Source organism: Lutjanus erythropterus, chromosome 16 (genome assembly GCF_056507025.1).
Source record: "Lutjanus erythropterus isolate fLutEry1 chromosome 16, fLutEry1.hap2, whole genome shotgun sequence".
In the NCBI taxonomy this organism is placed as follows: Eukaryota; Metazoa; Chordata; class Actinopteri; order Lutjaniformes; family Lutjanidae; genus Lutjanus; species Lutjanus erythropterus.
Genome location: NC_139332.1, coordinates 5,551,457 through 5,574,173, shown reverse-complemented (window position 1 = coordinate 5,574,173; position 22,717 = coordinate 5,551,457). Strand labels below are relative to the sequence as shown.

The 22,717-nt window shown below is 39.4% G+C and overlaps 1 protein-coding gene across 1 annotated transcript; it reads right to left on the bottom strand.

The window, feature by feature from the left end:
• Positions 1 to 586: 586 nt before the first annotated feature.
• Positions 587 to 16,304, bottom strand: pdik1l (PDLIM1 interacting kinase 1 like). Its single transcript, XM_084739812.1, has 3 exons — positions 16,155 to 16,304; positions 10,421 to 10,716; positions 587 to 3,036 (listed from the first exon to the last, which is right to left on the bottom strand). The coding sequence occupies exons 2-3, from the start codon at positions 10,703 to 10,705 to the stop codon at positions 2,296 to 2,298; spliced, it is 1,026 nt and encodes a 341-aa protein (XP_084595938.1). The 5' UTR covers positions 10,706 to 10,716; positions 16,155 to 16,304; the 3' UTR covers positions 587 to 2,295.
• Between the last annotated feature and the right edge of the window lie 6,413 nt (positions 16,305 to 22,717).

The window sequence follows — 22,717 nt, the reverse complement described above, 5'->3', positions numbered from 1 at the left end:
AGGAGAAAAAGGTGGCATGTTGGTAAACCAGTCCCCTGTCCTCTGGGGGTCTGGGAGCGTCTGTCCTGCTCCAGAAGAAAAATGTTGTGATTTTAACATGCTAACAAAACATTCTGGTGACTGTTTCAGTTAAAAGAGTTAGTTCACTCTTATGTTTGTGGTTTCTGCAGACATTACTACCTTTACTTTTACCTTTGTGCTTGAAAAAAAAAAAGTAAAAAGTACAGTAAATACAGTAAAAGTAAATCTACATACTGAGTATCTTTACTTTAGCAATTTATAGTTGTTCATTTAATAGACTGTCTTATTTTCTATTTTGTATATTACCATCTTTCTTAAATAAAGCAAAAGACGTAAGAGAAAAAATGCAGAACACGCAATATTTCTTATCTGATTACTCGATTAATCGCCAGAATAATTGATAGATTATGCTTTAATTTTACTGGTTCGGCCCACTTGAGATCAAATTGGTCTGTATGTGGCCCCTGAACCAAAATGAGTTTGACACGTCTACACTGTAGACATTGATACAACTACTACACTACTTCAGTATATATCACTCTCATAACACAAGTTAGACATTATGATGTTCCGGACCTTTGCTTTAGGAAATTTTCTCTAACTGGACCTCTTTGAATTTTAGTTGAATACCCCTGGTATATACTATGGAACAGTAGAAATGTGTCCACTGCTACAGATATGGAAATACCACTTCCACTACTGGAGCTATCTCTTAGTGCTCTGATGTTCAGAGCAGGCTATGCAGCAAATCAGGGCTAGACTCATGCATGATCTCACAAATTGAGCGTCCTTGCAAGGTGATTTGGGCAACAGGACTGCTTACTGTGTTCTCCCATGGCATGACAGCGACAGTTGGTGGTGGTAATGCAACTCTGAGCTGGTTTGCCAGCAAGAAACATGGAAGCAGAGATTGAAGCTGTAAACACCGAGCAGGAGGTTTTCCAACCTTTGCAACGATGGGGGGACTCGTGAGGCAATTGGTTTTGCTTGTAGGGAAGTTCAAAATAAAAAAAAAAGAAAATAACCGAATATGATGAAGTAGGGTGTGGTTACTTTAAACCATTTCTTAATTAAATTTATAGAACAATTACTGAATTGTGATATATACTATCAGATTGTTACCAAATTACCCATACCATGTTAGAAGATGTTGGCCACATCACCCAGCCTTAACAGGAATGATGGCCAAAACCCCAAAAATAATCCGAAGTTGCAATACTGTGAACCAGAATTATCCTTTAGGCTCTCTTGCTCAATAAGTGTGTGAAACGCTTTGTCATTAAAATGAAATGTTCCTGTGTTTAAGGCTCTGTATAAATAAAGGTGACCTGTCTTGATCATTGTACATTCTGTTACACTGGTTAGGGGTGTGTCGGGTACCAAATTAGCTTATCTTGAAGTCTGTAATGGGCAGAAAGAGAAAAAACACCAAACACAAGCACGTGCTGGCTGGACACTTACTGATAAAAATGTCCCCCACCCTACACAACCAACGAAGCAGCCTTCAAAAGAAAATAAATGTTATCTTCAAGCACCAAAGTTTGGTATTCTTCCCCTCCAAGACTACGGAGCAAAACTGACCTTGAAAGTTTGTCTACAAATCCCATCATGCTGTGTGGTTTTATTACCTGAGCATTCAGGGCATATCTACATTTGACGCCAAACAGAATCAAATCTGGATGCAAATATCAATGCTGGTGATCATGTACCAGGCTGAAATCAGTTTGTAAGTCAGGTTCTGTCAAACATTCCACATATTGAGGTGATTGTGTCTTAATATTGGCCCTTTGGATAAATGTACGCTGTAATGATCACAGGATAATGTCTCATATTGCATTTAGTAACAATTAGCACCAAGTCCAAAGATGGTATTTGTAGACAAACCATTTGACTGTCACTTTGACTTTCATTTTTAATTGAATCCAGGACTTTTTGGGGTCATTTTGCTCTTCCATCACGCTTGAGTGATTCTGTATGGAGGAAGTGGAAGCTGTGATGTGATTAGCCTGAGACTAAGCTGCAGTTTGGAGCAGCAGCAGCGGTGGGTGTCGCCCCCCTCCCCTTCAATATAAAGACACAGCTAGTAGAGGACTGTATGTGCTTGGACAGTGGATGAAAGTTGAAGCCATGATACAAACAATGACTACTCTAATTATTGTTCCCTAGTTAAAAAACAATAATCCCCTGTTATGTGACCACCTAGGTTAACAGTAGCTGATGGGATGTGCACGTGTGCTTGATCAGCTGGAGTCTGTGGTGCCATTTGCTCATCCATCACGTGTCCCAGTCCAGCTCTCTGCAGGCGATACGGACCAGTCTGAGCTCCAGTTCGAAGGCGTCAGGCCGTTCCTGAGGGTTGGCTGACAGCATCTCCCTGATCAGCTGCTTCATGTGGCTGTTCATGCTCTTTTTTCTGGCGGGGATCAGCAGCTCCATCTTTGGGTTCTCTAGCAGGGCCTCCCCTAAGGGTACAATCTCTGAGCCCTGCTGTACGTAGCTCCCCAGCAGCTCCTTCTGCGTCTCCACATCCACAAAGGTTATCCGCTCCACCATGGCCCAGATAATCACCCCCAGGGCGAAGATATCTGCCTTGGCCGTGTAGTGGCCCTCCCACACCTCTGGGGCCATGTAGAAGTCTGTTCCACAAGCTGTGGACAGGAAGCACTTGTTGACGCTGGCCGGCTCCTCAGGGTTGAGCCCAGAGGTGGAGCAGACCTTGCTCAGGCCGAAGTCGGCCACTTTGAGCGTGGGCTCGATCGAACCGGCTGGCGTACATGCCTGCGAGATGAGGATGTTGTCCGGTTTGAGGTCACGGTGTATGATCTGGTTGCGATGCAGGAAGGCCAGGGCGCTGCCCAGCTGCAGCATGAAGCTGGTGTTGGTCTTGCGGCTGGGCTTGCGGGACAGAAGGTAGGCGTTCATGTCACCCCCGTCACAGAAGTCCGTGACAAACCACAAGTAGTAGGCACAGCACGGGTCGAATGTGATCTCGCCTTTCAGGGAAGTCTCCACCAGCTGCAGTAGAAACACAGAAGAAAAAAAACTCAACAGGAGACTACTGGTGGGTGAGGGATAGAGAGGGACTGAGGGACAGTCAGCCCCTGCAGGCCACTGTTCTGCTACAATTATTGCAGGCAAAATGTTAACAGTTTTGTCATGATACTACTAAAATATTCCTTAAATAGTACTGAACAAAAACTGAACTATATACTGCAAATTTGTTGGACACTTCTATGCTCTTGTCTGACCAAATTATCATTGTTGTGTTACTTTCACAAGGACAAAAAGCACTTCTCAATCCATTATTTTGGGTGAAGGAAGGGACATATGCAGACCTGATGTATTTTATTTTTGAGTGACAGGCTACATCAGCGCCCAGCCTCAGGGGACATAAAAGTGGATAGAGGAAGCAAATGAAGTGTGTGGATTTTACTCCACTGGACTGCTTTCTCAACAAGGGCCAGCTGGTAATGGTTCAAGCTCAATGATGAACCAATACTGGCTGTCCATCACCCGACTTCCAACTGTAGAGCTGAAAGTTTTATGTTGTTTTACTATTTATTTTACAGATCATCCTGTTGAACTTGGTGTTAGCATGTTGCACAGCTATCATTGCTATTCCCACAGGCTGAGGTGATGTCAGACTAATGCTGTAATACTGAGGGCCAGTCAAGAGAAGCTATTAATGTTCAGCCTTGTTTGAGGCAAACTGAATAACGAGAGTAGTAGGTCCAATAGTGATAACTGTTTATTCGTGTTTCTTTTGTTTATGCTGCAGTATTAACTTAGCTATGCATGGAAAGTAACAATACAACAAACAAAAAAAAAAACGGCCAACCTGCAGGATTTAATTTGTTTGGCAATATTGTGCAACTTTGATTAGCACCCATTTAGGCTAGCAGGAAGAGCGCATTCTGTGGCTGATTTAATCATTTTAAGATGCAGATGTCACCCCCCAAGAGTAGGTAGACTTTCAGTCAACCCAGATTTTCTTTAGTTGACTACAGCCCTAACTCTTTGAAACCTTTGGAAGAACTTTATGTGTGTGATCTTGAGGCAGCAAGTTTGCTCTTTGACAGTCATCTAAAATTAGTGCTGGTTGTACTCCAGGAAGCTGACTAGTTTGTTAGCATAGCAGAACAAGACAGACATAGAGCATGATTTGCTATCTTTTCTGTCTGCTCTGCCTCTGAATGACCAGTAGAAAGGAGCAACCTTGGGGCAAAAGAACAACCCCCATACACACAAACACACACACACAAAAAAAACATTCTGAAAAGTGTCAATAGCAAAGATAAAAGCTGAAGTGATTCTGCTTAAGAGAAAAAATAATCTCCAAACAGCCAAAAGTAAGCCACTGAACAAGCTGTCAGACATCTGTACTTACAGGAAATAAAAACAAAGGAAAGCATTACCTCAAACCCCAACACACTAAGCTGCAGTAAGCAGAACCAAAACGATTATATCGCTTAGGCCTGCTCTGGCTTACTCGATTATTGATACAGCGGGTAACAGCTCTGCAGTGTGTGGAGAAGAAAATGTCACTCATAACTAAACAAGCGAGGTGGTTCTGGCTTTGTATTCATAACAGGCTGTCTCCCACCTTCCTTTGCAGGACATTTTTTACATCAAAGCAGCGTCAGAGGCCTCTCATCTTTTATGCCTGCTGCAGGAAGTGAGTTCATTTAATCTCCTTTTTTGACAGCGGACCACAAACCTGTGAGGTTTCATCCATCTCACATTAAATTAAGATTAAATGGGATGCGCTTCTGGGATTTGATAGATGGTGTTTTGTATGAAACGCAGAAAAGCTACAGGTTTGTTCAAGAATAATAGCTAAATTTGATGAAGGAAGTTTCTGTGTGCTTGCAGCATAACATTTTAATTTGGGAAATTTTAAATCGTTGAAATAATGCAAGAAGTGGCAGTTAAAATACAAGTAGTGGAGGGAAAAAAGCTGAGATGGTGTTAAAAAAAATGTATTTATTGGCACATCGCAACCCAACATCAAAAGGTGCATATCGCCACCTATTGCATTGGTATGTAGATGCTGCACATCTTAAGTAAAAAAAAAAAAAAAAAGCAATGCAGTTTTGTGTTATCATATTTGGCTTTACATTATCATAATAATACATACTATAAATTTTCCATTACCTGGAATTAAATCATCATGCACCTTGGTTATCATGGTCACACATGTTTACAGTGCTTACACTCAAACAAATGAAGCAGCAGCAACCATTCACTCTCTAAACACCCCTGAAGAAGTTTATGCAGTTAAAATTACAGTTTAAGAGTAACAGATGAAGGACATTGAGAGTTCATGTGTGATCAGTCAATTCAAGCAGTTAGTTAGTGAGCAGTTAGTCAGTACAAGAGTGAGCTTTGATTGTAGTCAATACAGCAGTTGAAGACAAAGAGCCAGAGAACACAAAGTGTGTGCATTGTATCAGTTGGTAGGTAACTAGCAGGGCTGGGCGATATGTCAGTATATATCGTTCAATGGTAGAAATGTGTCCACCAGTAGAGATCTGGCGAAGCCATTTCCACCACGCGAACTGGTCTTTTGTGATCTTGCATGATTGCACAAATCCAGGTGCATCGCAACGCCAACCGAGTGACAAGATGACAAGGAGGAGGAGAACTAAATTGTACACAAACCAACAATGCATAACTAACTATTTTGATAATCAATTATTCAGTTTTGACTAATGTTTTAGTTTCTCTATTCCATTAAGACAGCTAACTGAATATCTTTGGCTTGTGGGCACAGCTCCAATGATTAATCGATTAAATCGAACGACTGATTCATTCATTTTTGAAATGGTTAGCAATTAATTTAATAATCGGTTTGTTTTTTTTAGGGGAAAAAAAGGCAAATTCTCACAATTTCAGCTTCTAAAATGGATATATTTTCTGGTTTCTATACTCCTTTTCTGTACCCCTTTTAAAAAAACAAGACAAGAAGACACATTTCCCACCATGTTCTGACATAGTAAAAACAAACAACTATTAATCGAGAAAATAACTGACCAATTAATCAACTATGAAAATAACCATTAGTTGCAGCCCTAGTTGCTGAAAAGACAAAACATTTAAGAACATCATCCTGTACTTTGGGGAACATTTTGTTTTACAAATTTCTGACATTTTATAGACCAAACAACTATTGATCACTTAATTGAGAAAATAATCAAGCGATTAATTGACTGTGAAAATAATCTTGAGCTGCAGCACTAATTGTAAATACAGCATAAGATTTCACATCACCCATCCCTTGGTGAAAGCACTTAAAATATTGGTAAAAAGATTACTGACAATTGAGTAAAAATTAGTTTAAATGTCAGCGGAGCCACAAATGAAAGCTTTTGATGTAAATTGTTGGACAGGCAACAGAAATGCTCTGAATGTGCATAGTAGGAAATACCTAGAGGAAACCCTGCTGTAAACAAATGGCTGCAAATTGTCTGACATGCCACTAGCCAAAGAATCCACTACCCAAAAAGAATAGATGCAAATTATCCCACAGTTGGTGCGGTCAGATAATTCTGCCCTATTATCATTCGTTCTTCTGTAAGCACGTACTGGAACATTACAGAGCAATAAAAAAGGAGCTGGAATAAAGGGATTCTGGGAAAGTGTCCAATGCTAGCGCTGCACAAAACAGAATGGATGGTCTGACAATAGCCCGCGTGCCGCTGAGAGACTATAATCAGGCACCGGCAGAGTGCCTGTGTGCCCGCCGTCAGACAGCGGGGAGGCACTGCGACATGACAGGCTGCAGACAGGTTGACTGGGGAGGGGAGCCCCCCGCCACCTCAACCTGACAACACATTCACGTGACTGTGGGGGCACAGAGGCCAGAGACACAAAAGATCCTACCAGAAACATCCAGCTCTTCTGTTAATGCACATCAGCAGCACACACACAGGAATAGAAATCAGGGTTCAACTGCTTATTTTTTTCAGTAAAAGTGCCAATATTCCCCATAACTGCAATCTCTCCCAATAACTATAATACGAGTTGACACAACTAGCATGCTGCTGATGACGCACTTTGCAGTACTGGAAAAATCAGTGACCTTTATGTTTAACTTATTAGGTCTTCATTGTCATCTTTGCCAGAGGCAATATGACAGCAATATATCAACAGTGGTTGGCGGTGGATGGAAAAATAAACATTCCTTTTATAATCTGGGATATGTCAGAGGATATCATGATACACTTTGTAAATCACAACAGGCTTCCAATTCATTACACAAATTATAGTGTTAGTCTATTTTGAGACACAGCAACATGTGGCCGACCAACAAGTGTTTTTCAAATGCCTGCTAAAATGTCAATTACACAGGGTCGAGCTGGATTCCTCTCCTGGCTGTTGTCTCCTTCCTCTGTGATCTGTCATCATCTCTGTGACTTGGGGACAGGAATGTTTGGCCCAACATCTTGCCAGCAAAGATTCAGTCTGCAGATATTAACGACATCTGCTTTTGGCAGGGGTGTAAAGCAAACAACAGTCTTCAGAAGGGCAAGTGTGTGGGGCAGTTAATGACATAACATTAGTTTATCTGATGCAACAGAATTATTAGGTGCGTTCGAGATGAGCCAGGCCTGCGCAGAACCGATCAGCGGCGGTCAGCGCACAATGCATGCCGGTTAGATTTGTGTCCGACTTGATCCCGACTTGCTCTGACGTCATGCACACATGGGCAACGATAACCTCACGAGATCGAGGCGGCCGCAGTTTGTAGAGCCAGGCACCGCAGCTGCCCTCCACCGACTGCAAACGCCTGGCTGTTACCTGATCGACAAGCTGACAGGCTCTGATTGGTTCTTAACTTTGACAACAAACACCACGTGTTGTATAAAATACTAATTTTCTGTGTAATTGTAATATTTAATGCTCGACATATCCGCCTTCTGTTCTGCAATGAAGTTTTAATCTGTCAGCAGCAGATATTTAGTGTCTGATAATAATAAAGGTTATATATATATGACTTATCAAAAGAACAGTTTAGTGCTTTACAAGGCAGATAAAAGAACAGATGTTACAAGCATCAAAAGGAGGATCTCTTCTATTTTAACTTAAATTAGCGATCAAGAACGCACTTTATTTCTTCAGCTATGATCATGATCTGCAGACTACAGGTAACCTACAGTAGTGATCTAACAGGATGTTCGTGTCTCTTCCTCTAGTCTCTCCTAAGTCTGTTGAAAACTGTCCGACTTGACTGCAGCTTTTTGTCTCCACCTCCTGCTGCGGCCGCCTGATCTCGTCTACTCTCCAGGCGAGGCGCAGTTCATCTCGAACGCACCTATTGTTACAGGCACTTTAAAACGACCAGTGTGCAGGATTTAGGTTAGAGGCAACTAGTTTGAGCTCGCAAATTCCAAACCCCTCATCTCACCCTGTGCTTCCAAGCATGTAAGAGAACCTACAGTGGCCATCAAACAAAAAAAATATATAAAAGGCTGTATCTAGAGCCAGTGTTCTGAGCTACTGTAGAAACATGGCAGTTCAACATGGCTGTCTCCATGGAAGAAAACCCTCTGTAGATAGAAATGGTTCATTCTAAAGTAAGAAAAACACTACAGCTCCTATTTTAAAGTGATTATACACTAATAAAAACTTCAATTTCTGCTGTGTCCTGCCAATAAATCCCCCAAAATCTTACACACTGAACCATTGAAATTGAGGTTTATCATTATATTTGGACAACCAGCCGATCTAAGGATTGAGATTTCGATTATCATTCAAATTTGGCAATTTTAAAAACATTTCTGGTAAATTTATATGATGTGTTATTCTGATAACAGAATTGAAGTCAATAAATAGATGCAATAACACAAAACAATATTGCTTTCATTAAAGTTGGTTTGTGCTCCACCACTAAACACAGAAGACCAAAGAGCTGAAGAGCAAGTGCAGCATACTGTTGTCTTGCTTAGAGACAAACAGGTTGTCACTGGTGTGGAAATTAAGTAGGGAGACAATGCAATATGTGATTTGGCAGATTATGTCAAAGCATTCGATTTGAATTCTTGGTTAAATAAGCCAAAGTACATTTCTGAAATGTTTTGAAGTTCTTTTGTACATTTGAATAGTCAGAACTGTTTTCCTAATTTAGTTGTAACTGACATGTCTACTGAAAAAAAAGTCAATATGGTAGCCTAAAAATATTCTTTGTGCTGTCTTGTCTGAATTTCAAGAGCCACCCTTGTTGTGTCTGTGATGCAGCACATGGTAATGGTCAAACAATGACACAGTGATATGTCTACTTTATTTATTACTGTCTCACATATTCAGTGTTTCCCTAAAGCACAAAGTACATTGGCAGGTCCGACTGCTGCAGGAGCAAAGTTTTGGGTTAGTTTCATTTTGGATGTTGTTACTTATCTGGTATCATACCTGACATTTCTGCCAACTCTAATTCTCAAGCAATTGTCATTCCCCTGACCACTTATTTTGTTTCTAACAAAAAAGAAAGAAAAGCAACAGGACACAGACCCTTGAAGTTTGGTAGTGTGAGCAATGATGAATTTAATGTCAGACTTGACAAGACAACACTGTTGTTACTGTTGCTGTAACATATAGGTGCATTACATCACATAACGTGAGCAGAGAGTCAATAATTTAAGTTTGCCTTTTGAGGATTTAAACAAAGGAAAATTCCAAACTCAAACTGCTCTTTTATCAATACAGATATATTGGCAGGTAGGACAAATTATGATATTATGATAGTATTTGCTTGAAACTGGCCTGATAGCCAAAGATTAAGCAAATGTGTATTTTAACTTTTTCCACTGGTAAATCAACTTCTGGCCTTGTTGAACATCCAAGGAAACCGTGAAAAACACTTACTTTCTAAGTGGTGTCTCTATTCACAGATTATGTTATTTACCAAAGCTACACAAAAAAGCAGCGACAGCAGGTACACTTAACTTTTACAAAACAGCAGAAAATGTCTTAATGTAGACTAATACTAGCTTCTACTCTCATTTAAAGCACATGTAACCTTGCCTAAGTCACCCCCCAGTGACATGTCTTGTATCTAATTCACAGTAAAAGTCAATCAATTATCTTCCTTAAAAAGGCTTTTACTCTGAAGCATCTGCAGGAAGTGTTAAGTATGTACTAACAGCCAACTAAACTTTGCAAAAGGTTGCTTACTCTGTTATGTACCACTCGAAGAGAAATAAACAAATTAAACATTCAGCATGTACTTGTCCAACCTCATAAACGATACGATCAAGATCCACACATAGCCTGAATGCTGGATGGTGTTTACAACAGCATTTTAAAGCATGTGTCTAACATCTTTACCATTTGCCACAAATGCAGCAACAATGCAGGATTATTGTTAAACTACAGTGTGCTGCCCCCAGCCCGATGTCCTCACCTCCAGGTAGAGTGGGGAGCTGGAGCCGTGGTTCATCCTCTGGGCCAGCTGGTCCCGCTGCAGGATGCACTCCTCCAGGTGGATGACGTTTGGGTGCTGGCTTTGGATGCTGCTGAGGGCCCAGAACTCGCGCAGGGCCAGCTCCACATTCTCTGGAGAGTGGCAGCGGATCTTCTTCACCGCCACCCGGGCCCCGGTGCGCTTCACCACTGCCTCATAGACCACGCCGTAACTGCCACGCCCCACCTCCTGGATCAGCTCGTACTTCGGCTGGCTGCTTACCATCCTAGTCCTCACTGTGGACAAAGAACATGAGGTGAGTTTTCTCTTAATTGTATTTCTGTGAAGTTTACATGACACCCATGTCCTTGGCTTAAATGCAGCCTGGAAAAGCATAAATTCAGCTTTAAGGCCATCCATACCCAGAACAAAAACCATAACTATATTGTTTTAAAAACTGTTCTAAGTGGATGGCAGAGTCCAGCATCCTGACACGCCAGTTAGTCTGACACACAGAACCATCTGAGAAGTTGTCTTTAGAAACTGTTTGAAAAAGAGCAGGCACTTGGATGAACCATCTGTCTATCACGTCTAACACAGGCTAACTTCAATCGTATCAAACTTTCGCCGAAGTCAGTCGACAAAAGAGCAAAACCATCTATTCATTAAGAAAAGCCTTCAGTGCTGTTTTTTGCTCTTCCTTCAATGAAGAAATACTCTCCAGTTCTGATATAACTAATGCTGTTACAGTATCTACGCTAACCTCTTCAAGAGCCACCATTGTTTGTTCAAGACGAGTCTCTTCCATGGACACTGCTCGCTGTCATCCCTCCTAAGACACAGATTTCCTGCACCAGTTTTGGTGCAGACACAAACAGACAACTTGAACACTGGCAAGATGGATTCTCATGTGACCACACAAAGTCAGCTGCCTTACAGGGGAAGGAGCCCAGACTACAACTATGAAGTGGTGGTCCAGACTCTGCCATCTAAGTGAGTTAGACTGACTTTCAAAACAATATATTTATAGTTATTGTCATAGTTCTTGGTGTGGACAGCCCTTCAGCCTGATCAAGTGTGTATCCTGGAAAGTCACAGTCTTTGTATTACAACATTCCCTCTTTGTGTTTACACAGTGTTTCCTCGTGTAAATCATGGTGGATGGACACATACTGCACATGTACGTTTGACGCATGGACCAAACACCAACAATAATCCTACAAGTGAAAGTCAGGACAAAGAAGTCAATTGTTTCCGACTTTCAAAACCTCATATTAACGTGGACAAACTTTAAAATTTCTTTTAAAACTTAGGAATATCAAAAATATGACAGAAGACATTAGGGGAGACTTAGAAAGCAAACCTATTGTTTAATTAACAAATCCTAAAGTATGCGCATAAGATTTGCTGCTGTTATTTTGGCTCATATCAGCCACCTATCTTTTCTAGTGGAATACGTCATTCAGCATGTTCCCCCACCAGTCTAGAAAACATACTTAAGTATGGCTGTACCACACACCTGTGGAAAAAATGTAGAAGGATTATTTCAGGTATGCTTCCATTCACATGATGGGTGTCACATGAAGTAGGACAAACGTATCAAACTCTACTACTCTATTGGTTTCGGTATAACCTTAAGGTTACTGGCATTGTAATTTTTTTTAAAAAGTACCCAGCTATATTTAGTGGTGAGCTTGTAGATTCAGAATTACAGACTGCCTCATAGTCCCCATCCAAGAGTGTTGAAATAACTATGATAGCCACTAAACTCACAAAAAAACTAGAGCTGACACCCTCTGGTTGGCTGGTCATTATACTCTTGTCTGACCAAACTTTCAGTGGTCACACAGCCAGTGATGTCACTTTAATAAGGAGAAAAGTGCTTCTTATTAAATTATTGTCAGCGAGCGGGACATCTGCAGACCTGATGTATTTTATTATCGATTGACAGGCTATTTACTGAACATTTACTCTGCTCCAAACTCACTGACGCCATGTCAGAGTTCCAGCATAAATCATGACATCGGCCCCCAGCCTTAAACGACAGAATACCTGAGTGGATAAAAAGTTTATTTTTGATGACAACTCAGGGCTCATCAATCAAGAATGTTTGCTTGCCCAAGGCAAGTAAAATGCCATTTCTGGCAAGTGACTCTGGCAACTCAAGTTAAAGACATAATTTTGGATCTGGGATGGAACATTTTTCACTATTTTCAGATTTTTCAATATATGTTGCAGCCTTAAATAACAGTTAACTTTAGTGATTGTTCTTATTTAATAACTGCTAATGCAAAAATTGACAGACAACAGACCGCTTTCCCAACAAGGGCTGGCTGGTTCCAGGTAAATAGATACCAATACGAGCTGTCTATGACCTGACTTCAAACTTGAAAGCTGTAAGTTTTTTGTGAGTTATTGTGAATTTGGCGCTGGCATGTTGCTAATGCGGCTATTACCACAGGCTGTGACGATGCTAAACTAATATTGGAATATTGAGCCTAACTTGAAATAGAAATAATGACCACAGCGAGTTGGATGCTGGTAACAGTTTCTTCGAGCTGCTTTTATGGAAGCTTATACTGCAGCATGAGCTATATTAGTACCTTGTTTGTATACTGAAGCCATGTAAATTTACTTGATATACATGTCCTGAAGGTAATGCTATGGCTATGTGTGAAAAAAAAAATGGCCAAACTGCAGGAATTAGTTTGCTTGGCAATGCTGTGTAATGTTGATTAGCACCCTTTTAGGCTATTATAGTTGATCTAAACCAATCAATTAGTTGAAAGGTAGGAAGATATTCCTTGGCTGACTATGGCCCTTCAAAAAACGTGAAAGGCTCTCGCTATAGTGAGTGTTTGGTTTGTTTGTTCTGGGCAACTGTAGTAATATGGTAGTTCAACTTTGTGGACTCTGTAGAAGAGGACAAGCACCCCCTAAATATTACACACTGGACCTTTAAATTCTTCTATAAGCTTTCCAGCCTGTTGTCAAACTCACCAAAAACCTACATAATCTCCTAACATGGGTGCTACTAGACCAAACTGCTCCCCAAAACTGTCAACTTGATAGGCATGCTGGGGCAAGACAGTGGGTGGTATTCTCATCGATAATTGACGTGTTATTGTTCCCTGAAGCATCAACACATTTTTTCCCCAAATACACACAACAGCACCTCTTTAACTTTCTCTTATTAAGCAGAACATATAAGAACAGCGGCTACAGGAAACTCTCATCCTCTACAACCAAGTCGACAACTACACATTGTACCACTGAAAAAAAACCCTCACACCTCAACCACACCGCATATTAAAGCCACAAAAATGACCACTGTGTTAAACTGACATCAAGTTTCACTAAGTGGTATCTGTTACAGGGTTATCGTGTTACCTTGTTGAAGTGTTCATGACTGCTTGTCCCTGCACATGCACATGTCACACCAACATGTGACGCTTCCCAGAGATTGTTAAGCTACTGAAAGCACGCAGAGCAGTTCACTTTGAAAAGAAGAGGCCATATGATACCTATCTCAATCAGTTTCACTCCTCCTTATTATGACGTTTCATAATCCTGATATACCTGCCAGACCAGATAATAGCTCTACAGCTGCAACTACTAATTACTTTCATAATCAGGTAGGCATAAGTTTTCTAACAATGAATTAAAGGTCCAGTGTGTACGATGCAGAAGAAGTGGAATACAGGCCTAATGTTCATGTATTTATTAGGGTATAATCACCTGAAAATAAGGGTTGGGTGCATCCAAAAAACTGTTAAGTCCCACTGGTGTGCCTGAAATTTAGCAGGTATGATACAAACACCAACTGGATATGCAGACAACTGCCTTTGAACAAGTGTATTGTAGGGTGTACCTTAATCATGTGCTAAAGCATCTAAATGAAAAGGTTTGGCGTACCAGTGCCACCGATGTGTTAAGTCTAGAGCCAGGGGAAATGGTAAAGAAATTAACTAAGGATAGACAATAAATTATAGGCCAATGTTGGCGTATCCAGCTGTATTGGTCTAAATCAGCATTAGCTGATAAATATTGCTTATATAAACATCCAATTCGACAGATTAAGTAAAAAGCATTTACTTTGAATTCTTAGTAAAAAAAGAAAAAAGCTTGATAAAAGCAAAAGTATATTTGTGAAGGTTTTTGATATTCTTTACTAGAAACAGTAAGGTGCAAATAAACTACAGATTACGTGAACTTTTTGAAATACAAAAATGTGAAATTATCAATTTTATTATCGGTAGCAGCCATGAGAAGCTGGTAATTACCAGTTATTGGTATCAGATGGTAAAAATACATACTGTGCATCCCTAAACTTAAGACCACGCATCTTTACATTAGGGCTGCAAGTATTGATGATTTTCATCATTTAGTGAATAAGGATAATTATAACATGTTAAAAACTGACAATGATTGAACTATTAATGTACACTGACTGTGAAATATAAACCTTGGCTCTGATTTAATTTCACTCCTGTCACGCTGTGCAATATGACTGTTTCAAGTGTATTATCATTACAAAAGGGCAATATCAATATTTTCATATGTGCAATGATGTAAATTTGTTAAGTCTCCTTATTGCTTATATTGTACATTCTATCTTATCCTATCCTTATAAAGAAATATCTTATCTTTTGTCCAACAGTCCCAAACCAAAATATTACATTTATTATGACAGAATTCAAAGAATGGCTGCAAATCTTCATATTTATCAAGCAGGAAACTGTATATAATTAAAATTTACATTATGTTTTTTATTATACACACAGTATTAATATGATCTTTTTACAATTTTAATTTGCAGTTTTAACAGTAATAATGCAATTCTGTTGTTTTGGCCAATCCAATGACATATGACAGCATATACACTGTATGTGTCACATATGATATATATCTGCTGGCTACAGTGGGTTCTTATTTATTCAGAGAACCTCTTAACTCACATTAATCAAAGTACTGAACTGCTATTTTCAATAACAAACTATAAGCATAAGCAAAAAAAAAGTTTAACACTAGCTAATTAGCACACCTCACGTTATGCAAAAGACGCTAGTGTACCTTATTGGAAACAACTGGACGAGCAGTCAGTGACTGTTCAAACTCACTCAAACACCTGCCTGTACGAAGCTTTTAAGTGGACAAATCATAAAACTTCATTTTAATGTCAACTTACTTGACAGTGTCAGTTCTGGAAGTGACAAAATCTGAAAAAAGTCGAAAACGAAAGTCTCCTTGACAGAAAGAATGATAGCCAGCATGCTAACAAGCTAATTAGGCATCCACTTGCCTGATTGGCTAACAGGCTAACAGCTCTGTGGCCTGGCCACCGCCAGCTAACGATGTTGTTGGTTAGCTAACGTTAGCTTAATCACGTTAACACCAGCTAACAAAGAGTCCAGCTCTCGCCAGCACAATCGACATGAACGTCTGCAGCTAGCTTATGTAATTCAAACCTAAAACAAGTCTAGTGCCCTTAAACTGTACTAATGTTGGGGCATGGAGGAACGTGCATGATAAGCATTGGCTATTGACAGTTTATTGTCCTGTGTGTATGTGTATGTGCGCGTGCCATCCAGAAATTCAAGCAGATTCCTCACAAGACGTAACGTTACACACCTGCGAGCCAAGCAGACAAGTAGCCCCAGCAGACGAGACAATAGTGGAAATGTAATAAAGGCTGCAGCTGTTCTGCTGCGAGTTGTCATGTTTTCAGTCTCACCTTTAAATCGTTTCTCAGCGGTTCATTTGTTGTCTTCCTCACTCTCCCTGGCAGCCATTACCGCCGCACACGTTCTGCTCGCACAGTCAGACCGAGGAGGTTTTGTCAAACACTGGACGTGAGAGCGTGCAGCTGCTGTGCAGTGCAGCGCAGAGGTGGCCGGAATGAATCGACTTCCGGCTACACCTTTCAAAATAAATCTCCCGTTAGAATAGAACAATGGAGTGAAGTTTTATAGTTTTCACTAGTCTTTAATTTTTGTTTTCAAAGTAGTTGTTTAATTAAATAACAGCTGGTTTTCTCGTTTCAGGTTTACTTCAGTTTTAATTTAGTTGTTTTATTAGTTTCTATATGAGTTCCAGACTTTTTTTAAATTAAAAATTAGACATGCTAAAACCAGAGATAATTCAAGTATATTTTTTTATTTTATGTTTTGTTTATTTTAATTTTATTTTTTCCCCCTAAAGTCTAGTTATTGTTTTTATCTCAGTTCATAAAAAGTCTTTTTCACACCTGTCATAGTTTTTACTTCAATTTTAGTTAAATATAATAACTTTAATATCACTAATATTTTCCAACTGAGCCAACAGGCAATATCTAAAAAAATCATCTCATGTCCCAATGTCTCCAAAGTCTCAAAACCCTTCATTCCTTTAAAGACAGCCTATAAAACGGATTGGCTCGTCATATTTTACTGTATCAATTAATCAATTAAGACACAGTGGGTATACTAATCTTGCTGTAATAAAGGGATTTTATTTCTTCCATTACATGTTTTTTTTTCAGTGGCAAACTCCATTAGCGCTACTCATTATTTCACACGTGCTTATTTTTACAGTTACATAACAATTCCATTAAAAACTTTTTTTTCGTGCTTTATTTTGGAAGAAAATCACAGCACTTCCCGCCTTACGCCAGGCCAAATCTGGAGAGCTTTACGTAGTTCCCCGTATATTTTCAGTGAAATGCGGACACCCACTGCTCTCCCCCTCAAACTGAACTGTCACTTACTGGGGTCGATGTAATCGCGTGAAGACCTGCACACATCTATGCAATATAATACTATGGCCCTTGAGACTTTTTTATCATCAGATATAACTGTAAAAGATGTGTACTAAGTTATTAAACCGTATCCCGAAAGAATTTGGTGGGATATCCCAAAATGAGTCTTGACTGGAAAGCTATCCATATTTTTGCTGTTTTTTATTTTCATGCAAATAAAATAATTTTAATCCAAGGATGCTAAAGGGGTAGTTTACCTTCAGAAAAAAAAATACATAGATTTTTTTGTGTGTGTGCAAATTGCTGAGTTTTGGAGATATCTGCCATAGCGATGTCTGCCCTCCCGCTCTGCTTGAGGTGGTTGGGGGGGCATTTTTATGTCTTTTAATGAGAGGACAGCTGAAGACATGACAGGAAATGGGGAGAGAGAGAGTGGGGGAATGACACGCAGCAAAGGGTCATGGGTGGGAGTCAAACCCACGGCTGCTGCAGAGGACTCGAGGCACATGCTCTACCAACTGAGCTATCCAAGTGCCCCAGAAAATCTACAAAACTGTTTCATGTAGGAACTACTTTCTTTCATCAAAAAAGTACTTCCTAATAGATCACAAACCCTAACAAATAGCGTTTTTAATCCCCCATTTACATGTGTTCACATGCCAGTCTTGACTGGACTGGGGTCTACATATATGTGTCTATGCTAATGATGACCCTTGATTGCAAACCATTGGTCATTTTAAAGACATATGATCATGTAAAATAAATGCATTAATTTTGCACAAACCCTAGCATGTCTTGGATTGTTTTTGAAGGAGAGGTGGAGTTTTTTTAATTGACACTGTAAGTCACCCATCCATTGAGCCCTTCCCAAGATGGAGTATGTCAAGGACTGACAAAAAACAGCATCTATGTGTACTACTTCATGTTGGATGGAGCGCTCCTTCCCTCCATTAAGTCTTCCTTATCAGCCTGTGATGAACTTTTCAACGCACATTATGTGTTCAGCGTCTCCCGTGACCACGACTTAAGTGGCATGTAGCCATTTATGCAGATCACCATCTACAATACTGGTGTAGGTCTTCCTCCCAAAACTGCCAGGGGTCAAGGACCTCAGGGCTGAGCTTTATAACTGATTATGTTATGATGTTTAGATGCTTTGTTTGCAAGTCTACAAGATTTTGGACTGTTGACTGCTAAGGTATTTTTCATCTCATATGCACGGTACTCACCTATGACCAAAGTATTCTGTGGGTTGGTTCAGGTTGCTACTCATGAGATCTAAGTGAGTAAAACTGATTGATATTGTTGAAAATATTATGTATAGGTATGTATTATGTTTTCAAGAATCTAATGTGTAAACTGTTCATTCCTGAAGAGTTAATGATTAACCCTGAGGTGCTGGGCGTACACCAGAGAAAAAATAAAAAGACTAAAGCATGTGATTGTTGTGTGTTACATGGCAGGTGTCAGGAAGCAATGAAAAGGACACACACTGCATAATATAAGCTCAGGACTATCCCTTGCCCTGGGCTAAGAGTTAATCCTGGGATAACTTGATTATCTTCTTCTTCTGATCATTTAGCCCTGTTTCACACTGGCACTTTTTAGCCCTGGCTTTAGTCGATTTTCAGGGGATAACCCCGCACACTTGGGGCTAACCCTGCTCCAGAGCAGGGTCAGCTAGCCCTTGGCTAAAGTCAGGGTTAGCCCACTTTGGAAAGTTCCAGGATTGTGCCACTGTGGAAGGTCTTTTAGCCCAGGGATAACAGCTCCTTTAGCCTGGGGCTAACTGCTCTCTTAACATGGGGCTAAATGCAGAGTGAAAAGCCATTAAAAGTATGGTCAAAAAGTACCAGTTATAGAGAACATTTGCACTCACAGTGTCCAGTGAACACTGGAAAAAGAAACTTTTGTTGAATATACTCTTGTAGAGTACAATATACACTTTCTTTGGCAGTGCACATCTGGTTGGTATTTATTGATTACATGTTTTATTCATATTTATTTTAAAATTCTAATAAATGTTTTTATGCATGAAAGCTTCTCCTTCACATCTCATTCACACCTCCAAACAATCTCATGTGCGTCTTAAATTATTGCCTCAAAGTCTTTTATGAGACATACATAGGATCTACTTGCATACAAAAATTAGACAATATTGTGATGTAGTCTTTTTTGTATTTGTCTTATTTATTGGTCCATATAGGTCATGAAGGAGAGACCTCTAAGAAACCCATGAGCAAAGCAAACAACCTACTTCTTTTCTTGTGTTTTGCTCCTTATTTCTCCTCAGGGGGGTTAAGAGAAACAGGTGAGAATTCAGTGAGCTCAAAATAAGAATCTCATTCATGTCTTATATGACAAAGACAATTGTGAGAAATAAAATTTTCCTCTGGGCAGTTTGAAAAGACACCTGAAAACACACTATCAGAGTCTGGCTGCCAAGGTAAATGTTAGTCATTTAAGTTGTGAAATAGGCAGGGATGATTCCAAAAAAAGACGTTGTCTGGATGGCATCATATGTTGGTCCAAAACCTGTATGCACCCTTCTGCATTAATGGGGTCTTCACAGATGTGACAGTTAACCATGATGCCAAGGATAACATCAGATTTTTACAAAAACTTGATTTAATCAGGCATAAAAAGGGCTAGTTATACCCTGAGCTCCCTTGTCTCATGTCCTCGTTTAAAAAAAGACAAGAATACTGCTCAAGCATTTTGCATTTTTTGATAAATTCATGAAATAATATTTTCCATCTGGACAACATATAAGGTTTAATAGCCAAGAGTTTGATCTTTTAAAATATGTTTTCCAGCATAATTGAGGAGTAAAAATAAACTCAGAACACAGTTTTGTCCAAATTCTCAAGAATGAGTGAGATGCAAGAAAAAAAATAAACAAAGCACAAATCTGTGTTTTAAATCTTTAATTTCCCATTGTGTTGCAGCAGAAATGATTTCAGTTGCAGGCCAAAACATTGGGCACAGCGGTCCATATTTCAAGACAGATTTAGTTATTGAGTTAAATAAGGCTACAGTATATGTCAGCACAGCCCTGAGTATACAGTTCATTTATACCCAAACAACAAATGTAATCTAAAAAATCTTTGTCTGCACTACTGACTCTATACATGTCAGTGGTCTGCACAGTTATAATGAGGGTGGTCTTTGTTGGAGTCCTGAGTAAGACAAAAATGTTGGGTGTGTCTGATCTGGTGAGTAAAGATATGAGTGTCTGTTTGAAGAATGCATGTAAACATGTTTTTTTGTATTTATCAGTTCTTTTGTGTTGTTCTATCTACAGGGAACATTCAAAAGCATGACTTTGGTCTTAAGTACGTAGGGTTGCCACTTTCAGTGCGGAAAAGCAAGGGACGCAACACCCAGGGACACAAATCAAGTGTGGATCTGGGTGTCCTCCACCATGAGATTTTTATGTACCGATTTGTGTTTTTTATGTTCCAAATCTAGTCCTTTGCTCCTCTCAACATGAATATCAAGGAAATAAAGAGTCAATAATGTAAAGCATAGCTGCATCGATTATTTTATGGATTAAAACATCTGATCTGATCACACATTTGTCTGTCAAAATAATCCCAGTCTGCTCCCTCTGCTCTTGCACTGCTTGGACGTGGCAGTCCTCTGCTGACTTTTGCTTGGCTACGTCTCATGAAAGTCTTTTGGTTTTATTATTTCATGTCATTCCAAGCACGTGGAAATGTATTTTGTGCGTGAGAGCAGAGTCTGCACGAAAATACGGGACAAATTGCGTCCTGATCCTGTATTATACGGGACAGGTGGCAACCCTACGAGTACAGGATCTATCGCTGTATTGGCAGCAACAACAGGCATAAAGATAACATAATAAAAGCTTCTGTGAGGTAGCACAAATCACATCAAACAGGAGTTGTAAAAAAAAAAACAAAGTAATAAATACTCAAACAGAAAAATTAATACACAAAAACTGTACAATATACTTAACAGTTTTTTGGACATGCTTTTGTCAAGCTGTCCAGAATCACACCTGAGGTAGACTTGTATAGATTTTTGACAAGACGACTTCTGTCTTGGTCACACATAAGAAACAAACTACAAGAAACAAGACAACACACTGGGACCTGGGTTAGATTACAGTATTACACATGGTAGATTAGACCTTATTGTACTGCAGCATTGTGAGCATTATGGTGAACTCAAGCACATAATACAGGCGTAATGATCCTTAATGATGATCAATAGTGATGCTTGTGCTGTGCAATCAGTGGGCTCAGTCCCCTTTTACATAAAAAGCTAGTCTATTATCCTACTCATTAACATGCAGACATGAACATTAAAAAGACGCTGGATATGTACAACAAAAACACCATGGTGACTCTTAAATATAGTGCCATGCTTGCTTTGACTTAAAGAAACCGTCAGTGGATATCTGCTGTGTCATCTCATCAGAGAAGGACTGTTAGGTAAACATGTCAGTGCTAATGGTTAATAAATAATCATTTGGATGATTTATTTAGCCTTGGTTGTTTGTACACTTGTATCACTGTGATGTTCATTGCGTTCCAGGGTTTATTCTGTGATTAACTGTTCGAATTGACTTTTTTGATTCATCAAATTTTCTTCAACATTTCCACTGTCTTTTTGCAGCCAGACAATCAGTAGAAAAGCAAAATTTCCAAGAATATTTCATCATTTTGGGAAGTGAAAACTTTATTATTACATTGACGTTTTTCATGTTATCACAAGATATTTTAAGTTTATTATGACCTATGTACATATCATGTTTTAACAAAAAACTTTTCTTGATATAACAATATGCTATTTATTTTGTTATGACATGAAATGTTCACATTATAGTGTTATAACTTATTGTTGTATGTCATAAAACATTTCACATTATAACATGATATCTTATATATAACATGTTATAGTGTAAATGTTTTGAGATATAACAACATAAATAGTACTAATGTTATATAACACAAAAAGTTTCTAGTTATAACTGTAGACTGTACAGGAAACAACAACATGAGAGTTTCCTAAAAGTGAAGCTAAGGTATCCTGATCGCCCCCTGGAGGCTGGCTGCAGTATAGGTCATTAATCCAACCCCCTCTATGTTAACGGAGGGGACATGGGCCAAACTAAATCATCAAAGTTATATGTCAAATAAATTTTTCCCAAAGATGTTCTCTGTCATTTTACGTTGTTCTTAACAAGTGTCTCATTTTTCAGGTTTTATGCTATGATTGACAACTAAGCTCTGCTTCTGACTGAGTCAGCTGACTGTGTGGGCGGAAATCGAAAGCACGGTTCCAATTTTGATCACTACTACTCAGACTGTGGTTCTGAATTACATCACCAGTGAAAGACGGCAGCGCTCATATCCAGGACATTTTGGCGTCGGCGGCATATAACAATAGACTTTTCGTGTTTTCACGATACCGATCCTTTTTTCTTTTTCTGATGTGGCAGCAATACGATGCCATAAAAAAAATAGCATATTTCCCCAGATGTTCAACTAGTTTTCAATGCTGTAAATGAAGTGAATGTTAAGACTGTCCCT

What these genes read in the sequence shown, in the direction of transcription:
- pdik1l (XM_084739812.1), bottom strand. Translation starts at nt 10,705, where the DNA reads ATGGTAAGCAGCCAGCCGAAGTACGAGCTGATCCAGGAGGTGGGGCGT. An exon ending in GCTCCCCACTCTACCTGGAG is followed by an intron (nt 3,037 to 10,420) that starts GTGAGGACATCG and finishes TTTCTACTGCAG; the next exon opens with CTGGTGGAGACTTCCCTGAA.